The following is a 21908-nucleotide window of genomic DNA, read 5'->3' on the forward strand; positions in this document are numbered from 1 at the left end:
TGCGACATAAATACAAAAATATATAAGACATTACTGATGTTACGTATAAACAGACCTACTCCAAGTGACCTTGAACCCATGCTATGTCTCTCTGAATCTTCACGTGAACGACACACACTCCCTCCGACAGCAAGGGAGCTGTGCAGAGGCCCCGACCCATGCACTCAAGCATCTGGTGAGTGCTCACTACGTTAGTTCACCAAGTATGAGCAATCTTCAGTCTACAACTCACTCTGCATTGTTTCTGAAGGGATTTAAGACAACCAAAATGACACAGAAGTTATTAAAAAAAAAAAAGCACAAAATAAAAATTAAAAAAACACAGGACGGACAAACAGGAACATCTAAGGATCTGTATATTTTAGGACCAACTGCAAATCCGGCTCTAAGTTGCTGCTTTCGACAGGGAAAACGTCATCAGTTACTGCGCTCAACATGTTCCCGAGATTTAAAAGCAAGTATTTTTTTCTTTAAGTGACTTTTTTTCCCCTTAAGGTCTCCACATTTCATTAGTATTTCAGAAATAAGTACTTATTTTTCACTGGTTATACCAAAACACCTTTTTCTAGATGATCCAAGTGATTCTGAGAATTAAGGAAGTATCTCCCTTTACGGTACCACACGCACCTTCTCTGCAGCCATACACGTAACGTGACTGTTTGTTAGAATAAAGAACGTACACGCTGAAGTGCGTAAGTAAAGTCTTGGCTCTCCTCTGGCCCCACCCCCATATTACAGATCACGACCCCGTGTCACACACCGCCCCCGGGAACCCTCCTGCTCCCGCACGCGACAATGGGTGTGCCCAGGGCCCCTGCGGGCCACGCGGGTTCCCCTCAGCCTTCACCCATGGCACCCCACGAACGTCCCCGCCCGCCCCTTCCTTAGGACCAGGTGCAGACAGGCCCCTGCAAGCAGTGACAGTTCCGGGCAATGAGAACCCGAGGACCACTATTTTCCATTTCTATTTCCCACCAGCCTGACAGGTCCCTTCCTGCTGCTCAGTCTTCCTCTTCTTAATCGATAGCTCCTTACTACTGTCTGCTCACCGGTGAGGTTGCCCTCAATGTTTCCGCACATCAGACAGAACCCTGACCGTGGGCTAAAGAGACCAAAACAAGACAAGCAACTTGGAGTAAGCAAAAACTGAGAGGAAAACTTCAAAAATATTAACATGATCAGAAGTAAGTGATGCTACATCCAAGAAACAACCATATTTTTAAAAGGAATATACCGAGTTCCTAGGAATTTTTTTAATAGCTCTTAAAAATTAAAAACATATACACCCAGGAGGATGGCTAAAAAAAATCAAAATGACAGACAACAGCAAGTGCTGGGGAGGACGTGGGGAGACTGGCGCCCTCCGACTGTGCTGGGGGGGGGGCGCGGCAGCTGCTGCGTCTGGCGGTTTGGCAAGCGCTCTGAATGCTAAGCACCAGGCCGCCCAGCAATCCCACTCCTAGCTGCGCGCCCTGGGAACTCAAAACACACGTCCCTGCCAACCTCCGCACTGCGATTTACGGCATTAGTCATGCGCAACAAGGAAGTAAAAAGAAGCTAATGAGCGGATAAACAAAATGCCACACAGCCACACAACACGATCACCTGGCAATGAAAGGGTGAAGGACACCCGCTGCAGCAGGGGTAAACCTTGCAAACGTCACACTGCCTGAACGAGGTCACAAAAGGCTGTACGACTCCATTCGTATGAATCGTATCTAACAGGCAGATCCAGAGACAGAAAGTTCATCAGCGCTTGCCGGGGACCGAGGGGAAGGGTGACAGGGAATGACCCGCTGATGCCTACCGGGTTCTTGGCAGAGGTGCGGTGCGGGGTGGGGGTGGAGATGAACGTTTTCTTACAATTACAAAGCGGTGACAGGGTTGCAAAACAGTCATTGAACTAAAGACCACTGAATCGTACACAAAAAGGATGAATTTTATGGTATGTGAATTATATCTCAATAAAACTGTCAGAACTAAATTAAAAACAGGAAAGCAAAATACAAGTCTCAAAAGAGTTGATGATAAAATTGAAATTAAAAGTTCCCCAGATAAAGCAAAACACAGATATAAGAACAAAGTAAAATAAAAAGCAATTAAAATATCACTGCAAGACCCACATGCCCAACAAGGAGAGTTCTAGACAGAGAAATAGAAGATGGGCAGATAATCAGAGCCATTCTGATATTCGACAAAAAAAATCTCAGAACGGAAGCCAGAAGTTTCCAAACTGAAAGGTCCCAGCACATAAACAGAAATAGAATCCAAACCATGAACCATCAGCACCAAATTTCAGAGCATCAGGGACAAAGCAAAGATCCTGTAGGAATCCTGAGAGAAAAATAAAACCAAACAAGTCACATACAAAGAATCTGGAATCAGGGGCACCTGGGTGGCTCAGTTAGTTGAGTGTCTGACTTCAGCTCAGTTCATGATCTCAGAGTTTGTGGGTTTGAGCCCTGCATCGGGCTCTGTGCTGACAGCTCAAAGCCTGGAGCCTGCTTCGGAGTTGTGTCTCCCTCTCTCTCTGACCCTCCCCTGTTCACATTCTGTCTCTCTCTCAAAAATAAATAAACATAAAAAAAAAGAATCTGCAATCAGAACGGCTTCAGCCTTCACAACAGTCTGGAAACCTAGAACCCAAGTCTGCACAGTTTTGAAGGAAAATGGATTCCACAGGGAAATTCTATACAACAAGGTGGCAATCAACTGGGATGGTAGAACTGACATTTTCGGGTTTTTTTCTTCCAACAAGATTTTATTTAACTTCAAGTTAGTTAAAAACAGACTTTTTCAAATCTGCAGAATTTCTACAAACTTACTTCGCAGACTTGCTCACTCAGGGAGGCACTGGAGGAGGTGAACACGATGCCCCAAACTCCTGGAGGAAACACAGAGATGGCAACGCGGCACAGAAGACAGAGGTGACCAGAATCTAGAAGGCAGCCGCACCCCAGAAAGGAGCAGCCTCAAGGCTCTGCACAGAACTTTTCCCTTAAGGAGAAAACGACAGAGCGTCTGGTGCCGCGCACGCGCACGGAAGCACTGAGCATGTTCTGAGTAACTGGCAGGGCTGCAACGAAACACAGTTGCTTCTCACCACGTATCTAAAAGATGATCTTGTAAACACAGTGATTCCTTTCTTCCGCCCCCCTTGCCAGTTCTCTGCTGGTGGATCTCATCTTCCCCACCTTGCTTCCAGATGCAGTGCTAGAGTTAAGTACCATGCAAGAGACATTTCAGAAACCCGAGTCTAGAGAGTCACACACAGCTGGATTCAAATCCCTGCCCCACCCCCTTCCTGCTGAGTGAGCCTTGGGCACATTCATTTGGCCTCCCTTTGCCTCAGGACCCTTTCCAGTCCTGCAGGTAAGGAGATAGTAGTACAAGGGGGACGCGGCTGGCCTGCGACTGGGGGCAAACAGGGTGAGGCCGGGACCAGGTTTAACCCAGCCCCTGGCACACAGCAGACAGTCACTAACGGTTTCAAGATGAGCAAGCGGAGTTACGGATAGAATCATTCATCAGGGGAAACAAACAAAACACAAGAAAGGAAAAGTAATCATAATTTATTGCAGAGTAGGGCTCTGAAGAAGATACAGTCAGAATACCATCCACTCTGAGCAGGGACCTAACCGAAATCACACGCGTCTGGGGGAGCGGCAGCAGGGGTGCTCAGCGGCGGCGGGGTGCTCGGGGACCGCAGGGTGCTCGGGGACCGCGGGGTGCTCGGGGGCGGCGGGGGTGCTCGGGGGCGGCGGGGTGCTCGGGGACCGCGGGGGTCCTCGGGGGCGGCGGGGTGCTCGGGGGCGGCAGGGTACTGGCCACAAAGAGAGCTCAGCGTGCAGCTGCCAGAGTCAGCCATCCAACCCCATGCCGAACGCTGAAAAGCCAGAAGCAGCAAGCCAAGTCTGTTATTTAAGGCTATTAAGTTCATTACAGAGCACGGTGCAAACAATTCAAAGCGGGAGGGGAGGGAGGTGGGCCTGGGGACTGCCGGCTCGCTTCGCGCACCTTGCACACGTGGCCACCTCTCTGCACTGTGCTCACGTGTACTTGCTAAAGATCAGAAGTGAAAACCACAACCCGCGGCATCCCGCAGGGAAAAAACAGACCAGGGAGGGACGAGCGCTTGGTTTCCTAGAGCAGCGGAGGCTCTGACTGGGCTCCGAGCTGGTTTCAGGGCGGCTCCGACCCGGGCAGGCACTGCAGCAACTTAACACAACGGCTGCTTTTCTCCAATCTGGTCCAAGTGCCGTTCACAGCGGTTGCAAGCGTCCCTAACCAGCACACCACGGGGCTGTGAGCGTGGTGCAGGCTGTGTCTGAGTGATGTGTGTTCACGTGAGAGCACACACCTCCCTACACCGTCCAGCCTCGGCAAGGAAGCGAGGTGTGGGGCGCTCCCTCCAGGACGGGCTGACGTGATGGGGGTCCCCGGACTGTGGCTCCTCTCCCAGCCGTCTCGCCCTTCTGGAAGCCCCACGGCGAGGTCTGCGGCAAAGCTCGGGCTTCCTCCCAGCTGCCTCCCCACCGCCCTGTCTTTCCCTCCAGCTCAGCTTTGTGCCACCTCACGTGCCTGCCCCTGCAACTCCCAGAGCAGCGCGCCCCCCATTCCTACTTACTCCCCATGCATTCCTCTTCCACAGCGCACGGTTTTAATCTAATCCACACCAGACCCTCTGGAACGTCCCTGTGCACGTCCGGCACTTGAGGAAAATAAAGGAAACCCACCGTTTGCGTCTGTTCCCTCCCTCCTCCCGGAGAAGCAGCGGCGAGCGCACAGGGTGAGGCGGGGCGAGCAGGGGGCCTGGGCGGAGATGCCAGTACAGTCGGGAAAGCGGCACACCTACAGGGCACAGCACGTGTAGCTGTGCGGCACGTCAGCAGGCAGAGGTGGCAGCAGGAGCACGCGGCCAGCACCACCCCCACACCGCCGTTCGGGCCGGCAGGTCCCCGTTGGCGCGGGTGGTGGTCGCGCGGTCTCTGGCCTCACTGCCTCAGCCCCCAGGGGCACGTGAGGGAACGAACAGCACAGCGGGTGTGAGGCTCTGTCCCTACAAGGCCTGCTATAAGGGTGCCCTTGGTGGCGCCCGGGGAACTGGATTCGAGGGTTCCACCTCCCATCAAGGCTGGACAGGCTCCGTGCCCGGCTGCAGTGTGGTTTATGCCGAAGCCTGCGTCCCTTCTGGGGGTCTGGAACCCGCGGGCGCACCCGGCTGGCCAGCCCCCGTCGACACTCGGTGCACATCACGGCGCGCTGCTGGGTAGCTGCGGGGAGTCCGGCCACCCTCACTGGGCCTCCTCGGGGCCCCGCCCCATGGCCTTCTGCTGGGCAGACTTGGCTCCGCTCGCTCTCGCGGTAAGCCCCCTGGGGGGGAGGACTCGCTCACCTGGATGCTCCTTGCGCATCGCTGGGGACCCTGACACGGCGAGACCTCCCACAGGGTCCCCCGAGCTGGCCAACGAGAAGGCACAGCTATGCTCTTGAAGCTTTCAGGAACATGAAGTTCAGGGAAAGACTCAACGGAGGAGGCTGGAGAGACATAACCTCGCTCTTCAACAGTCTCCTGACGGGACCCTGATCCAGCGAGAGGCTCTTCCTGAAGAGCAAAGCCTGAGGGGCCCAGGGGTGGATGAACGGCTGCCCCAATGCCAACGACCAGCTTTCAGGGCAGGGGGCTCATCAGGCTGAAGTGTTCAGACGGCAGGGAAACCTGCCCCGTGGCGTGCAGGGCAGAGGGTGTGCCACACCGATGACGATGTCCACGGGGGGCGGGTAAAGGGAACACCAGAGCTCTGCGTGCTCTTCTGGTGACTTTCTTGTAAGTTCTAAGTTTCTCTCAAGAGAAATTATTTTCAAAAATCCCACTAATCCCGTCAATTGCCAGGCGGGGGTGATGGGGTTCACTGTCTGGTGCGACTCCTCTCCGACACCCCACCTTTTACTAACTGCAAGCCCCTGAAGTCCGCCTGGATCTCCCGCAGAGCTGAGTGTGCGCCCCGAGAGGCGAGCAAGGAACCCCATGTGGTCTCCTTGGCGCTGAGCAGACCAGAACGGGCAGCAAGGTGGGGACGCCCCCCCCAGCTGTGCTCCGGGCCCGCCCCAGCAGGCCAGCTGAGGGGCCCCGCTTCCCGGGAAGGCAGGACGGAGCCTGGCGTCTGGTCTTCACAAAGCACCTTCTCCCCTCCTGCTCTCTGCACGTGGTCCCGCTCTGGCCACACCCGCTGCCTCCATCTCTTCCCCTCACTCAACTAAGAATCATCCTTAGATTTCAATTCAGACTCACTTCCTGTAGAAGCCATCCGCTGTCCCCCTCGGTGCGCTCAGGGTACCCTGGTCACCCCCCAACAGGACACCTGTTCTCATACCTGTTCTTTGGCGTCTTCTCACCCCCTGTAACCTGAACTAGAACACAAGCCCCCAGCCACTTCTGTTCCTGACTGTGTTCCAAACACACACACACACACACAATGATGTTCAACAAACACTTGCTAAGTGACGGGCAATTCTGTGAGCGTTCCTTGTAACACAGCCACTTACCAATCGGTATGTCTAGGAGAAAACAGGTTTCAGGGTCTACACACCGGCAGTTATCAGGGGGCGTCCAACACAAGTGCATGTAAGCCACAGGCTCAAGTCTGCCCTGAGGACAGCCAGACAGCGTCTACCCTGAATCCTGTCCAGTGACATGAGCTGAGAAGGATCACCGTGTGCTCGTCAGGATCCCCCAGGTTCAGCTGTTTTGCTCTCCTCCACCAGAACACAGCAACCTGTGCCGGACCCAAAACCACCAGCTGATGCGGCGTCACCGCGCCGGAGTAAGGACCCACGCTGGAACGCGTGGCCGCTCACGCTCAGGAGCCCACAGGCACCGTGGGCCAGAGCTCAGTGAGAAACCAGCCTCGCCACTGAGGGTGACAAGAGACAGGAGATGAGGCTTGAGTGCGACTACAAAACACAGATGCGTAAAATGTGGTTAATCCGCAGCCGCGGGCAGAGCGATGATCACAGGGCACCACAGAAGAGAAAGACGAGCGGGCAGGGAGGAGGGGCCGGGACTGGGGACAGCCAGCCAGCCTCTCACCGTGGTACACAACGAAGGCCCAGCACCTGCGCCCGAGGGGATGACGCCTGGCCGCTTGCCCGTGGTGTGTGACACGTGAGGAGCTGTGTGACACCATACAGCGGGCCACCGTCTCTGTGCAGGGCACACCCTCCGCTTCTCTGGCACAAGTTTACCTCAAGTGCGGGACCTGCTGCGGTACCAGGGCGCCTCTCAGAAAGGTGACCTTGTCCAGGCTGTCAGATCCCTCGCCTGCTCCCTGTTCTCCATCTCCCCACCCTGACTTCACGGGCACTTCCGGTCCCTGTGTGGCCTCCTGTCCCCATTCGGTCCCCGCTCGCCTTCCTCCAGCAGCCTTCTCTCCACGGACTCCTCACGGCAACACCTCGTCTCAGGATTTGCCACAAAGGTTTCCAAAATCCCTTATACGTGACGGTGCGCTCCTCCAGGCCGCCTCTTTTCCTCCAAGTCCACTGCGTACGGAGGGCACCGTGCGCCACTCCAGCCGCCACACACACCATGTGTGACCCCAGAACCTCCCTCCCAGGTTTCCAACATCGCTTCCGGGTGCGTTCCTGCCCCCCAAGCCCCCCACCCCTGCCAGTGCTCGGCTGCTTGGGTTTTACCCTCTGATCTTTTATTGCCCAGATCTGAGACCCACCTACTCTGCAAATTCTCACATTTAGGCCCTTTTTTTCTCTATTCCCTTCCCTGGGAAGCTGCAGTTCACCCATGCTTCTGTCATCACTAGTATGTTCCACAGCCAGGGCATCCCCTCAATCCAAGCAGTACATCACCACCTGCTATCTCTACTGAAAACCCCGCTACGTGGCAATCTGCAAGGCCTTGCTCTACCCCATGACGCTGACAAAACTAACAAAACTGTAAGGTAGTTACCATCCGAGATCTTCCATCATCTGCCACAATCTTACTTTTCCAGCCTCACTTTGCAAAATTAAAAACTTGTCTGAGGCTCTACGCACATCTACTCATCCTCTTCTCCTGAAAAGACTTTCTAGGCAGAAACCCAGATGCAATGGCGCGTCCTGACTTAGGAAGAGGGCTAGTTTCCCTGGGGCCCAAGCACGCCCGTTCCCTTCCCGCTGCCATGCAGCGCGTGCCTTCAACGGCCACGGGCGGAGCTGCCAACAGCCCGCAACACCTCGATCTCATGACCTTGCCCCCCGTGGAACGAGCCTGCGGGCCCCTGGATTGCAGAGACTTAACAGGACTCCTCCTCCCGCTGTTCTGAGACCCAGGAGTGGGACTGCGCCGAGGGCGGGAAGCGGGAAGTTCTCGGGAGGCTACAGCAAGACCCCCTAGGCCAGAGAGCACGCTGGCCCCCCGGCTGGAAGCGGCGGGGAACAGCCACACGTAGGGGGAAGTGAACGCTGAGTCAATGGAATGGGTTGACAGACTGGAGGCGGGATGTGAGAGAAAGCAGGAGCCAAGGATGACACTTAGTTTCCGGCCTGAACAACCAGAAGGCTACAGTTGCCACTTTGAACCACCACCAGGACTGCAGACCAGGCTCCTGAAGGAGGGCCAGATCCACAACTAAAAAGTGAAATTTCTCTCCTGCACAAAGCCTCCAACAACTCGCTGCTCTTTCAGAGTAGAGGCCAAAATCCTTACAGCAGTCCAGAAGACCCCACAAGCAGGCCCTCCTCGTTCCCGACTTCATCAGACTCCACCCAAAATGCACTGGTTGAAATCTGATCCCAGAAGTGACAGCGTTTGGAGCTGGGGTCTTTGGGAGGAGATTAGGTCAGGAGGGCAGAGCCCTTGTGAATGGGATTAGTGCCCTTTCCAAAAGAGTGCAGAGAGCTGGCTTCCCCTCCCACCAGGTGAGGACACAGCACACAAACCAGGCAAGGGGCCCTCCCCAGACCCCGGATGGGCCTGTGCTTTGATCTAAGACCCCGGTCAACAGAACTAGGAGGAATGAACTCCCACTGTGTTTCGGGGTTCGGTTACGCAGCTCGGCAGGGGCAATGACGTCCGGGGTCACTCGCTGCAGCGACGCTGGCCCGCTCTTCCCGGCGCACCCAGCACGCCCCAGTGTCAGGCGTCCACACCCCATCTGCCCACTGGAAGAGACGCTCCCCTCCCACGATGTCGACGGAGTTCCTTCTCTCACCCCCTTTGCTCAAATAGAACCTTTTCACAGAAGCCTGCGCAGGACTTCCCATGTAAGTACCACCAACCAGGGGCCCCTTCCGGGCCCGTTTGTTCTCTCTACCTTCTTTGCTTAATGAACCTCCAACGCATTTATGATTTCCTCACGTAACTTGTTGCATCCGCCTCCTCCCCCCACCTCCTAGAATGGAAGCTCCCAGAAACCAAGAGTGTTTGCCTTTCCCCCCTGATGCTAAGAACACAGCAGACCACCTGTAAATAGTTTTGGATGAAACTGGCCCAAAGAATATGGTTTATAAAAGATCTAAGAGAGTGTCACTCATGTCCCTGGGGGTTTGATTGAGGGGAGACAGAAGCAGGTTATAGGCACCCGTCCAGGGCAGCGGAGCTCAGACCACCATCTTCCCTCCATCCGGCGTGCCCAGTGCAGGGCCCCCTCTCTCTACTCTGTTCTCAACACCTGAAACACGCAGGGCTGCTTCACAGATAACGCCCTTAAAAAAAAAAAAAAAAAAAAACCACGTCTCCTGATAGCCTCTCTGGCCCACACTCCTTGCTGGTCTCCTCGCCGCATCCCTCTCCCCTCCGCACTGTACTCTCGCCAAGCCGACACTGCTCTGCTCCTCAAAGACACCCGGCTCCTTCTCACCTCCTAACATTTCCACCTGTTGACCCTCCACCCAGGAAGCTCCTCTCAGGCTCTCCTGCCTAACATTCGGGCCTCCCTCCCTCACCCCCGCTGCCATCGCGGCCCAGGGGCAAGGCCACCATTCCAACTCCTCCTTTATTTTCCTCCAACTCCTTAAAATCCCGCAAAACCTTATTTGCACACATGAGGCTTACAAAGGCAGACCTTGTGTTCTGCTCGCTGTGTCCCTGGTGCCTAGAGCACCAGGCAGGAAGAGTGATACCTTAATGGCATCTAGTCGGTGGGGCAGTGAGTGGATCCACTTTACCGGGAAAGGCGCTGACTGCAGAAGTTAAGAGACCCTCGACATCAGACAGCTAAGAGGATCTAGTCGGCAACAAGTGCCTGGGGCCATTTCTACCACCTCCCAAGCCCTGGGGTAAGTAACTCCTCTTCCGTCACTCTAGAGAAAGGTCCCTCCTGCTGCTAGAAGCTTCCAGCATGTGTACGCCTTTAATTAATGAATGGCCCTCCCGGCCAACCCGCACGGCCTGCCTCCAGGCAAAAAATATTTCAAGATGATCCAGAGCAATCCAACCCCTCATCCTGAGAGGCAGCTGCCCTCAGCATTTCGCGCATCACTCGTCGGCCCTGCGGCGCCCTGAGACTGGGTAAGTGAAGGAAGCCCCCCCGCCCCAACCCCGGCGCTCGCTCACTCCGCCCACGCCCCCCTCCCACCGCATCCCGGTAAACGAGTCCCGGGGCACAAGCCTAAATAAAGCAAAGGAGGCGGCTCCCAATGCAACTGCAGTGGAAAGGGGGAGGAGGGGGAGCTTCCGCCGTGGAGCGGGCGCAGCGCGCCGAGGCGCAGCCCGCGCGGCCGGACCCCCAGCCCCACGCCCCGGCCGGCCGGCCGACCTCCTCCGCGCCCTCGGCCCGGGAAGGCGCCGCACCTGCTGCAGGGAGGCGCAGCCCTGACACCGCGAGAGGTCCGCCGCCGTCCCGGGCGCCGCCGAGTGGGTCTCGCCCGGCATCATGGTGCCAACGCCGGGCCCGGTGGGCCCGCGCGCCTCAGGGACCCGCGGCCCGGGCCCTGTCCTCCCTCTGCTGACGCCGCCGGGGCCGCCGCCTGCCAGGCCGCTTCCCGCCGGGTCCGGGCGGGTCCATCCGTGCACAGAGGTCCCCGTGGGGCTGGCGAAGGGCTCTCCCAACCGGAGCCGCCTCGGGCACTAGAGAGAAACGCGACCCGGCGCGGCCCCCGAGCGCGACAGCGCCTAGCCAGGACCCCGCCCCGCCCTAGCTCGCCCCGCCCCTCGCCGCGGCGTGGGGCTGCCCGGGGCGCCGCCTGAGCAACACAGGTCGTGGGGCCGGGCCGAGGCGGCGGGACAGGCGCCCACAAAGGAAAGGTCGGCGAGGGTAAAGGCATCGGAGGTGCGCCCCTTGCGCTGGGCAGGGGGTTAATCTTCTATTGCCGGCTTGATGTGTGGCACACTTTCCATAGACGCCTAAAGCCTTCAGCGAGGGGGCGGTGACCCCCGTGATGACGTCACTCGGGCGCCCGCAGCACTGGAAGGCCCCGCGCGGGGATGGGCCGGTGTGCGCTTTGGAACCGGTGGGAACAGTTCTGTCCGAGTCCGACCGGGTACCCGGAGGGGAAGGACGGACTATGGTTCCCGACGCCCCGCGCGGCGGACGACCCCGGGCGAGTCCTCCCGCCGTGGCGCGGCCTCCGCGACAGCTCCTTCCCGCGAAACCGTCCTTCTTCCCGGCAGCTGCCCGCGCCTGCTGCGGTCGGTCGGTCCCTCTGCCAGGCCCTCCCCGCGCGGCCCGAAGCCCTGGCTGGGGCGCAGCCGGTGGCCCCAATCACGGCCGGTAGCAGGCAGCTCCCAAATCCCGAGCCTTTACCTCTTGAGAGGGGAAAACAGAACTCCTCCCCCGGCCACAGTTCCTGGGTAAATTCGGGCCCGATCCTTGGCTCGGACCGAAGCCAGCAGAAGTCTCTCTTTAACGACCCCAGCTCGCTGCCGCGCCAGTGCCTGGCTCAGAAACTTCCCGCGGCTTCCCAGTGCCTGGTTATACAGTCCAAATTCTTAGCATTCGGTACAAGCATTGTATGTGCTACCTAGACGCCCGAACTTGACCGGCTGCTTCCAAAATGTTCAGTATGGACACTGCAACCGGAAACAACCCTTCCCAGAGAGCAGTCTGGTTCCTCTACAAATACCGCACCCCTGCCCTTTCTTACACCGTCTGTGGGTCCAGGGATCCAGACCTGACAGCCGGATGTCCCGTCGTTGACACCTAAGGCAGGCCAGTATCTGAGGGACCTGAGGGACCCATTTACCCCAGAGCGGAAAACAAGGCCGGGGTTTACAGGGAAAGGAGGTGAGCCGCAGCGGGAAGCAGATGGACCTCGGGAGGCCGACGCGTGACCGTTAGGGAAAGGGCAGAGGAGACCACGTCTGCGTCCTGATGACTTTCTATTTCTGGTTTCTGATCCCAGACAAATGTGTCTTCACAGCAACTTCCTTTTTATTTAAGGTTTCCCAAATGAGTGGTTTTGTCCAGCTTATTTGAGTGGGGGAGGCAGGAACTCACCCTCCAGCCTTACCTCCCTCTGCCTTGTCCGCTCATACCCGCAGCGCCCCTGCTAAGCTCTCCCTGCTGCCCTCACGCCTTTGTCTGTCAGCCCGTTTCTTCCCCTTGCCGGGAACACCCTCCTCCCAGCTCTACTGCTTGTCACCTTCCAGGTCCCACATTTTACTCCACAACCGCAAGGGACACTGAACTCCTTTTCTGCCCCTTAGCATTGACTGATTTAAAATTTTTTTTAAATGTTTACTTATTTTTGAGAGCGAGACAGACAGAGCGTGAGCAGGGGAGGGGCAGAGAGAGGGAGACACAGAATGTGAAGCAGGCTCCAGGCTCTGAGCTGTTAGCACAGAGCCCGACGTGGGGCTCAAACTCACGGACCCCGAAATCATGACCTGAGCCAAAGTTGTTCAACAGACCAAGCCACCCAGGTGCCGCCTGACTGGCCTTTGTGTAACACCACACTTAGATTTGGATTACAGTGATTGTCGTGTCTTCTAAGACCTCTCAGTTTTCCTTTTAAACCTTGTGAAGTGTTGTACACAGTAGGTGCTCAATGAATGTCAGAGTGAGTCAGACTGGCTGCAAGTAATTGAAGGTAAAAGAGAGTAAGCACTTACATTCAAAACTGAACACACATTTTCTTCTAACTTTCTCAAACCAGTTCTTCAGACGTCCAAAGGAACGAAAGTTTTGTCTGTGTGATGTAGGGTAGACACACTCTGCAAAAGGCCACATGGTACCTGTTTTAGGCTTTTGGAAGCCACACAGATATCTGCTGCATATGTGTCATTAGTTTTTAGTTTTTAAAGAATCACTTAAAAACATAAAACTTGGGTGTTGGGGCGGCTTAGTCCGTGAAATGTGAGACTCTTTTATCTGGGGTCATGAGTTCAAGCCCCAGGTTGTGTACAGAGATTACTTAAAAAACAAAATTTTGGGGGGCACCTGGGTGGCTCGGTTGAACGTCTGACTGGCTCAGGTCATGATCTCACGGTTCGTAGGTTCGAGCCCCTCATCCGGCTCTGTGCTGACAGCTCAGAGCCTGCAGCCTTCAGATCCTGTGTCTCTCTCTCTCTTTGCTCCTTCCCCTCAAGGTAAAACTCATTCTTACTTTGCAGGCTGAACCAAAACACATTATACGTGGTAACGGACATTGACATAGGGCCACTAATTGAGGAATGCTGAAAATTACATTTTTCCTCTTTCCCCATGTTTCCCGCAGCCACACCTGTTTCATCATTGTCATGGAAACAAGCAAATGTCTACACTGCAGAAAACGGTGAACAGTGAATTTGGAACCACACACCTGCCTCTGAATTCTCAAGTGAGTGGCCTATTTGAGCTGGTATGTCCTTATAAAGGATTACCTGCCATTTAGGGGAAAAGTGACCAGAACAGGTCCAAATCCATAGGACCTATGAGGCAGAGAGTATTTCATAACAGGTTATCAGTGGCGTTATCCATTTTGGAAAACAAGTATGTCTTTAGCTTACTCTTAGAAAAATCGTTTGTGATCTTCAGGTTTTGGGTTTTTTTTTTTTTTAATTCATTTTTTATCAAACTTCCAAGAAAAACATGGCATTTTTCTGTTTGAATGCCCTTGGGCCTGGAGGGGTGTCTAGATTCTGGCTTCTGATGTGGGGGCTTCCATACATGTGGGGTCCAGTTCCTTGTTTCGAGGGTCTGGAGGATCTACTCAAAGTCTCAGTTGTTGCTGATAGGCAGTAAACTCTCCAAACTAAAACTTTAGGACGTAACAAAATTCGGAGGTTAGTTAGACTGATGACTTAATGTATTAATGCAGCCTTCCGCCGAAACGGTTAATAGATTTGGTCTAGAAGCCAAGGAGATTTTTATCCTATGAACGTAAAATGCCATTTGTTCTTAGAAAGTTCCTATGTTTTGCTTTACGCCGAGCTGTTCTTTCATTTGATGTGCGTCTCTATAAGAAGAATAAACCGCGTTACATTATATCTTTTAAAATCCCTGGGTTTGTTTCATGGAGCTCTTTGCAGCGCGAACAGTTTAGAATTCAGACTGCATCTGAGGAGGTTCGTTCCCGGACCCGTGATGTCATGCTAACAGATGGCCACCAGATGTCAGTCTTTCCTTGCGTCTTAGACACAAATGGCCTCGGGAACCACATTACGCGCTGTTTGCCCGGCGTCCTTGGTGGAAGGCGCTCTGCCGGGCGCGGCTGCCCCGTGACAGGCCCCCGCGCGCGGCCCTAAGCCCCCTGCGCTCCGGGGGTGCCTCCCGCCCCGGGTCACAGCCGTGATTTGTCCCCTGGGCCGGCGCTCGGCCCGACCCTCCACGTGATGCGGAGCTGGGCGACGCGAGGCCCTTCCGGGAAGATGGCGCCCCCTCGGGAAGGGGAAGAGTCGGGTTTTCGAGGCCGGCGTCGTCGGGAGGAGAACGCAGAGCCCGTGTGAGTGTTACGGTGAAGCTCGGCTCGGAAGGACGCACGGCCGTGGGGCCCCTTCACGGGCCCGCGCCCCACGTGGGGAGCTTGGGGGCCGCCAGGCAGCGGGAGCGGCTTATCCCTGGACGCTCCGTGTGGTGTCGGCGGTGTGGAGACGCGAGGCCGGGGTCTCGGCGGTAAGAGGGAGTGGCTCCCACCCCCGGGGCCGGGCAGGTGGGGCGCGCCGGCAGCGACCCGCACTTTCGCCGGCGGCGCACAAAAGGTGGGTGTTCTGTGTACTGGGTGTCGTGGGCTCAGTGGGGCCCCAGGGGCCCCAGAGGGCAGCCCGGAGGGAGGTTAGCTGCCTTGGGGGGGTTCCCACTGCCACGGCCAAGGCCGAGTGGAAGCAGGCAGCCGGAAGTGACGTGGCCCCTGCGTCGCCTTCGGCCGACCTGCAGCCAGAAGGGGTCTGCTTGGCCGCCTCCTGGGGCTCGTACCGGCCGCAGGCGGTTCACCGGCTCCTGGGCGCTCGAGGACCCCCGCCCCGCCAGGCTCTGCAACTGCCTTCTCCAGGCTGAATGGCAGCAGCGGGAGCCTGGCTCGGGGGACCCTGTGTGCGCCTCACTTCCGCCCCTGCGAGCAGAGAGGAGCCCCGGGGCCTCCAGCCGCACCCTCCCCCGCATACCCGCCCCGCGATGCGGGCCTCCCGCTGCTGGGGCCCCGCAGACGCTGCCCAGAGGCCGGTCCACAGCGATGGGAGAGGGCAAGGGCCCCGGCCTCCCTGTGCGCCCTGGGGGGTGCCGGGCCCTGCTCGGCCCCGGCCCCTCCTGACTGCACCTCCACTTCCTCAGCATCCTGTCTGAGACACCCGGCGGCTGCCTCCCTGCGCAGGGACCCCTCCTCCCCCGGCCTGAACCTGAGCGCTGGGGGCACGTCCTCCAGGGTCCACGTCTGCAGGTTCCGGCCTTTGCCCTTGGTCACCTGCAGCGTGACAGGCTCCTCTTGCAGGACGAAGGCCCCCATCCCGAGAGGAAGGGACTCCCCTCCACAACCCGTTCACCTTGCACTCTGACCCCGACCTGTGCCCTCTGTGAACCCAAGGCACGGCAGAACCAGTGCGAGACGGTGTACCTTCTGCACCCAGCCCAGCCCCGCAGGGCCCCCACCCCGCCCGGCCTTCCCCCCCGCCCGGTCTCCCCCCGCCGCCCCCTGCACGCCTCCCCCTCCCCCAGCAGCCAGGCCTCCCAGCACCGGCCAGAGCTCTTTGGAAGGGAGAAGCCGCCAGCTGGAAACAGAAGGTGAGCCACCGGTAAACTGCTAGACGTCGTGGGGAGAGCGCGCCTGGGCCAGGTCCCCTGCACGGCAGCCCCTCGGTGGCCCGCGAGCCCCTCGCAGCGGGCTCCTGCCCTCCCCACCGGCCGTGAGCAGCGCCCCGCTGTGCATGAGGGCGACACAGCCGAGAGGGGACAGGTGGGCAGGCTGTGGATTCGATGCTTCGTCTCCCCTCGGCAGCGACAGAGTTTGGGCTCCTTTCCATGGCCGGCAGGGCTCGCCTGGCTCTGGTGGGGCCACACCGCGTGCACCTGACCCCACATCGGGCCACGCCGCGTGCACGTGACCCCACAGACCTCCAGACCTTGTGGAGCCGGCCCTCTGCCTCCTCCGGCTCTCGGACCCTCCAGGCCCACGTGCCGCTCACACGCAGGAGGAAGATGAGCGTGAGGAGCGAAGGGGCCTCGCCGAGTCCGCCCCAGGCCGCGCCCCGGCTCCCCCAGCGCTTTCTCCGTACTTGCTCCCTGTGCGAGGCTTCCCCGGGCTCCCCTCCCCTCCCCCCGGCCGCCCCTGCACGTGTGTGACCCAGCAGGGCCTCCGGGTCGAGTCCGAGGCGCCCCCTGCTCACGGGGGCCAGCTCCCCGCCCGCCGCGTGCACGGAGACCAGACACGGACGCGCCCCGGCGCCGAGACCGGCTGCACAGCTCGTGGGGCCGGTGCCGGGTGGAAGCGCCAGGCCCCGTGTGACGAGCCCCGACGGCAGCGGGGGTGAGAACGAGAGCTGGGGGGCGCCCTGCTCGCGCCCTCCTGGCCAGGACCGACTGCAGCCAGCGTCCCGGGCTCCGCTCCCTGCACCCGCTTCCGCCACAGCAGGCCTGCTGCCCGCCTCTGCTCGGTGCCTCCTCGGGGAGGGATCTTACTCCCGGAGACACGGGGGTCGGTCACCAGAGCCAGGAGGGGGGGCCCTGCAGGGGTGGCGCCGTCCAGGGAGCGCTGTGCCCCTTCAAGCGCAGACTCCCTTGTGGGACCCACAGCAGCCGGGTCACTCGGGACCCGGGCAGCTGTCCCCTGCCAGCGGCACTGCCTACCCCCCCCCCCCCCCCCCGCAGCCCTGGAGGCCCCTCCCTGGGGCTCTGCCACCCCCTCCTTGTGTGCAGCACAGAGGCGGAGCTCTCCGCTCACCTCTGGCCTGGGCGCCCCAGGGCCCCAGGCATTCTCTCTGGTTCCTCGGAGGCTGCCCTCGCTCTCCCTCCCTCTCTGCGTGGGCAGCCCCCGCGCTGTCCCCTCACCCGCTTCCACCGTGCACCCTCCCAGCCGGCGGGCTCAGGTCCCACAGCCTCAAGCCCCCCCCCCCCAGCACCCACTCTGCAACCGGTCTGGGCCCCCCCCCCACCTGCCGGTTCCCGGTTCCCCCTCCCTTCGCACCCTCCTGCCTACCGTCATCCAGAGGGACTGCCTGGGGTCTGCTGAGCCCCGTTCAAGGCCTGGCACGACCTAGCCCACTGGTGTCTTCAGTGTCCTGCAGAAGTGTTGTCGTGGGTTTGTGTGCGTGGTGTAGGCGGTTTCCGCTAGGTTCCACTCCGGGCCCTGAACCTGGGGCCACGCCGAGCAGGCCTCCTGCGACTCCTGGAGCTGGGGCGCAGGCCAGGGCAGTCCTGTGCCCTGTACAGCACCCCCCCACCCCACCATCTCACGCCAGCTGCCAGGAATGCCTGGCCCAGCCCTGTGGTCGTAACTGTCTCCCACCTTGCCCGACGTCCCCAGGGGGGGGCACAGAGACTCCTTGGTAGGGAAGCGCCACTCCGCATCTCAGCAGTGGCTTTGGAGATGTTCTTGGTGGCTGGAAGAGGGCAGTTGGAGTCAAGGGAGAGATTTTTTTTCTGGAAGAAGAGTGAAGAAGTAGTTATTCACCAAATAGTTGTTGAAGGAATCCATGAGCAGATGAATAAATGGATGATCTTCTGAATAAGAGTATAACCTAGTGAGATTAAACATTGGGAGCTCCAACAATCACACTCCTTGGTATTTAAACAAATGACCAGAAAACTTCTCTCCATATGAAAGCCTGCACACACATGTTTATAGCAGCTTTATTAAAAATTGTCAGTAGGTGAGTAGATAAATCGGGGTCCATCCAGACAGTGGAATATTATTCAGCATTAAAAAGAAATGAGCTGTTGGGGCGCCTGGGTGGCTTAGTCGGTTAAGCGTCCGACTTTCGCTTGGGTCATGATCTTGCGGTTCGTGGATTCGAGCCCCGCGTCGGGCTCTGTGCTGACTGCCGGCTCAGAGCCTGGAGCCTGTTTTAGTCTGTGACTCCCTCTCTCTCTGACCCTCCTCTGCTCACGCTGTCTCTCTCTCTCTCCTAGAAATAAAAATTAAAAAAATAAAATAAAATAAAAATAAAAAAAAATGAGCTGTTAAGCCATGAAAAGACACATGAATCTTAAATGCAAATTTTTAATTTTATATTTTTAAGTTTATTTATTTATTTTGAGAGAGAGAAAGAGAGACAGAGACAGAACACATGATCAGGGAAGGGGCAGAGACAGAGGGGGAAAGAGAATCCCAAGCAGGCTCTGTGCTATCAGCACAGAGCCTGACTTGGGTCTCGAACTTACAAATTGTGAGATTATGACCTGAGCCATAACCAAGAACAGGACACTTAACCAACTGAGTCACCCAGGCGCCCCAGATGCATATTTTTAAATGACAGAAGCCAATCTGAAAAGGCTGCATATTGTATGACTCAAGCTACATGACACTCCGGAAAAGGCAAAACCATGAAGACAGTAAACAGGTCAGTGGCTCTCACAGGTTGGGGGAGAGCAGGGGGATGAACAGAGCACAGAGGATTTTTAGGACAGTGAGGCCACTCCGTGCAGTGCTGTAATGACACGTACATGTCATCCATACAATGTGCCACACCAGGAGTGACCCCTAACTCACACCATGGACTGGGCGTACCACCTGGTGCTGACGATGACAGAGACTAAGCACAGTGTGGGGACAGGGGCACCCGGGAACACTGCCTTCTACTGTTTCCTGTGAACCTAAAGGTGCTCCAAAAAGTAAAGTCTATTACAAAAAAAAAAAAGTTGCAGGTGGTAGAGATGATGATAAAAGTCTCCAAGTCAGAAGTGAATTTGTCACATCAAAGCATCAGAAACCAGCTCAGGGTCTAGAGTGTAGATGTGCGAAGACACTTACTTGGTGTCAACTGCTTGTGGGGCAGGGCAGCACCTGCTGATGCCACAGGGTCTCGGAAGCCAGGGTAGAAAGGATTCACGTTCTAAGTGCAAGGAGCGGCCATAAGGAATTTCAGACGCGGATGGCAGTGATTTGCATGAAAACATTTTGTTCTGGCTGCCTTCTGAAAATAGAGTTGGGAGCCTGGGTGTCAACTCCAGGATTGGTAAGGAGAGGTTGGTGCTGGGCAAGTAGGAAGTCAAGGATGTGTTGATTCAGTGATGTATGCAGCTTAGGAGAGGTGGTTTACTTTTTTTCTGGGAAAAGCACACAAAACAACTTTCTGGACCCAGAGGGACAAAAAGCTTTTGAAAAGCAGTCTTTTAAGTTTCTAAATGTCCTTGAGAAGCCGTGGTTCTCAAAACTTCCTTATTTATGAAATTGATGATTCAGATTGTGAGTTGGAATGGTTCTATTCTAAGATCGTGAGAATATAGTACATTCTGTAAATTATCCAGGCAAAAACTTATTGCCAAGAAGGGGGGGTGGGTGGTGAAAGTGTCTTTCATTTAGAATAAGTGTCTAGCAATTGTTTGAATTTTACATAAAATGACACCAAACATCTTTGGCTAGAAATTTTGCTTTGGGCTCATCTTCAAGCCCTGCCATAAAGAGAAATGGTGCTAACATGACGAGTGCGTTCCAGATCTGTGGTGGATGTTCCAAGAGTTGGAGACCATTTATTAGAATTAAAAAAAAAAAAAAAGTTTAATGTTCTTCATTGAAAGAAAGATAGGGAAGTATGACCCCCAAATGTCCCTGGGATGCATCCTGTTGAATTTGTGGTAATAGCCTGAATTTCTATTAAGAAGAGATTTTTGATCCAGTAAGGCATTTTATGGTAGATGAGGGGAAACATTAAATCTCTATTTAAACACCACTTTCTTTCTTCCCTTCTGCAGAGAAGATGGAATTACTTTTCATTTGAATGAAGAACAAACAAATCCCTCACATTGGGCAGGAGCCTTGGGTGTCCTCAGGGTGGTGTGTGTGTAGACAGAGTTGGCAAAGGGGTTCCTACGGCACGTTGGGCAGATGGGCACTCGAGGTCCGTTGGAAACTCTTGCACACGTGGCTTTCCAGAGGCCCCAGGTCCGGACCGTGTTCCTGTGCTTCTATTGCGGTTGCATCGCGCAAGTCTGTTAACTTCCAGGAAGCAGCCACCTGCATGGGAAGGCTGCCAGGCAGGGGCTGCAGGGGGCCGGCGGGCAGGACTGAGATGCCGGGTTCCTGCAGCCCCGGCCTGCTCTCTGGGCCCTGCCCCCCTGCACCAGAGGCGGCTTCCTGGTGCCCGGGATGGGGCTAAGGGACTTGCGTCCCCCAGGACCCTGGCGGGTTCCTAAAGCTGGCTTCAGGCGGCCCCACCGTGCTTCCCCTTCCTGCTCCCAGTAGGGGGCAGAGCTCTCCAGAAAGGTCTTCCACACTTTCCTGGAGCCCGGGGCACAGACCACCCCTCTCTTTGACGCTGATGGCAGCACTCAGTTCTCTGCAGGAGATCTCTTTCTGCTTAAAGCAGCTGGTGGGGCGCCTGGGTGGCTCAGTTCAGCGTCTGACCAGCGCAGGTCATGATCTCGTGGTTTGAGAGTTTGAGCCCCGCGTCTGTGCTGACAGCTGGGCTCTTGGAGCCTGCCTCGGATTCTCCCTCTCCCAGCCCATCCCCTGCTCACGCTCTGTCTCTTAAAAATAAACATTAGGGGCGCCTGGGTGGCTTAGTCGGTTAAGCGTCCAACTTAGGTCATGATCTCGCGGTTCGTGGGTTCGGGCCCGCGTCGGGCTCTGTGCTGACTGCCAGCTCAGAGCCTGGAGCCTGTTTCAGTCTGTGACTCCCTCTCTCTCTGACCCTCCCCTGCTCATGCTGTCTCTCTCTCTCTCTCTCTCTCTCTCTCCTAGNTGGAGCCTGTTTCAGTCTGTGACTCCCTCTCTCTCTGACCCTCCCCTGCTCATGCTGTCTCTCTCTCTCTCTCTCTCTCTCTCTCCTAGAAATAAGTAAAACATTAAAAATAAAATAAAAACAAAAATAAACATTAAAAGATAAATAAAATAGCTAGTGATTCCTGATGCCTGTTAATGTGGTGTGGCTTTGGAGGCGGGAACTCAAGCTACTCCTGAACGGGATCCCGAGCTGGTTCCCCGCTCACCCACCTGACTTCTGCTGGACAGCGCCTTCTCCCCACCAGACCCGCTTCCTCCTGCCTCCGCTTCCCTCCCTTGCACCTGCGACTCACAGAGCCCCACACGCCGCCCAGTCCACATCTCCCTTTGCTCTACATGCCAGTGCTCTTCAAGAGCTGCTTTTTTTTAAAGTAAGTCATTGTCTCATCCTACAAACTGTCACCACAGTAACCTACGAGACAAAGCCCCACTGCCATAGAAGGGGATTCACATCCTCCTCTCCCATCCGCGCCCAGCCTTCTGGAAGCTCTTTGAAGCTTAATTATCAATTAGAACATTAAATCAGCCCTCAGACTCAGCCCAATCATGTGTTGGATGATCTCACTTTTCATTCCAGACATCTCCCTCCTGCCCATAACTTTATCCAAATGCCGCTGCCTTTG

The 21908-nt window shown here is 56.5% G+C and overlaps 1 protein-coding gene and 1 long non-coding RNA gene across 4 annotated transcripts in view; one reads left to right on the forward strand and one right to left on the reverse strand.

The window, feature by feature from the left end:
- Positions 1-11069, reverse strand: part of ICE1 (interactor of little elongation complex ELL subunit 1) — a 55250-nt gene extending 44181 nt beyond the window's left edge. Inside the window, exon 1 of one of the 2 annotated variants that reach the window (XM_039217682.1) lies at positions 10790-11068. In XM_039217682.1, coding sequence (XP_039073613.1) covers positions 10790-10873 — 84 coding nt within the window. In that variant the 5' untranslated portion in view covers positions 10874-11068. Of the gene's footprint in view, positions 1-10789 lie in introns of both variants that reach the window. The other variant, XM_039217683.1, reaches the window with a different exon arrangement.
- Positions 11070-11416: 347 nt separating this feature from the next.
- LOC120220557 overlaps positions 11417-21908 on the forward strand; it is a 32641-nt gene continuing 22149 nt past the window's right edge. Inside the window, exons 1-2 of one of the 2 annotated variants that reach the window (XR_005525615.1) lie at positions 11417-12221; positions 13654-13755. This is a non-coding gene — a long non-coding RNA (uncharacterized LOC120220557). Of the gene's footprint in view, positions 12222-13653; positions 15116-21908 lie in introns of both variants that reach the window. The other variant, XR_005525616.1, reaches the window with a different exon arrangement.

The sequence above is a fragment of the Hyaena hyaena genome, unplaced genomic scaffold, assembly GCF_003009895.1.
Source record: "Hyaena hyaena isolate Hyena2069 unplaced genomic scaffold, ASM300989v1 scaffold_705, whole genome shotgun sequence".
NCBI lineage: Eukaryota > Metazoa > Chordata > Mammalia > Carnivora > Hyaenidae > Hyaena > Hyaena hyaena.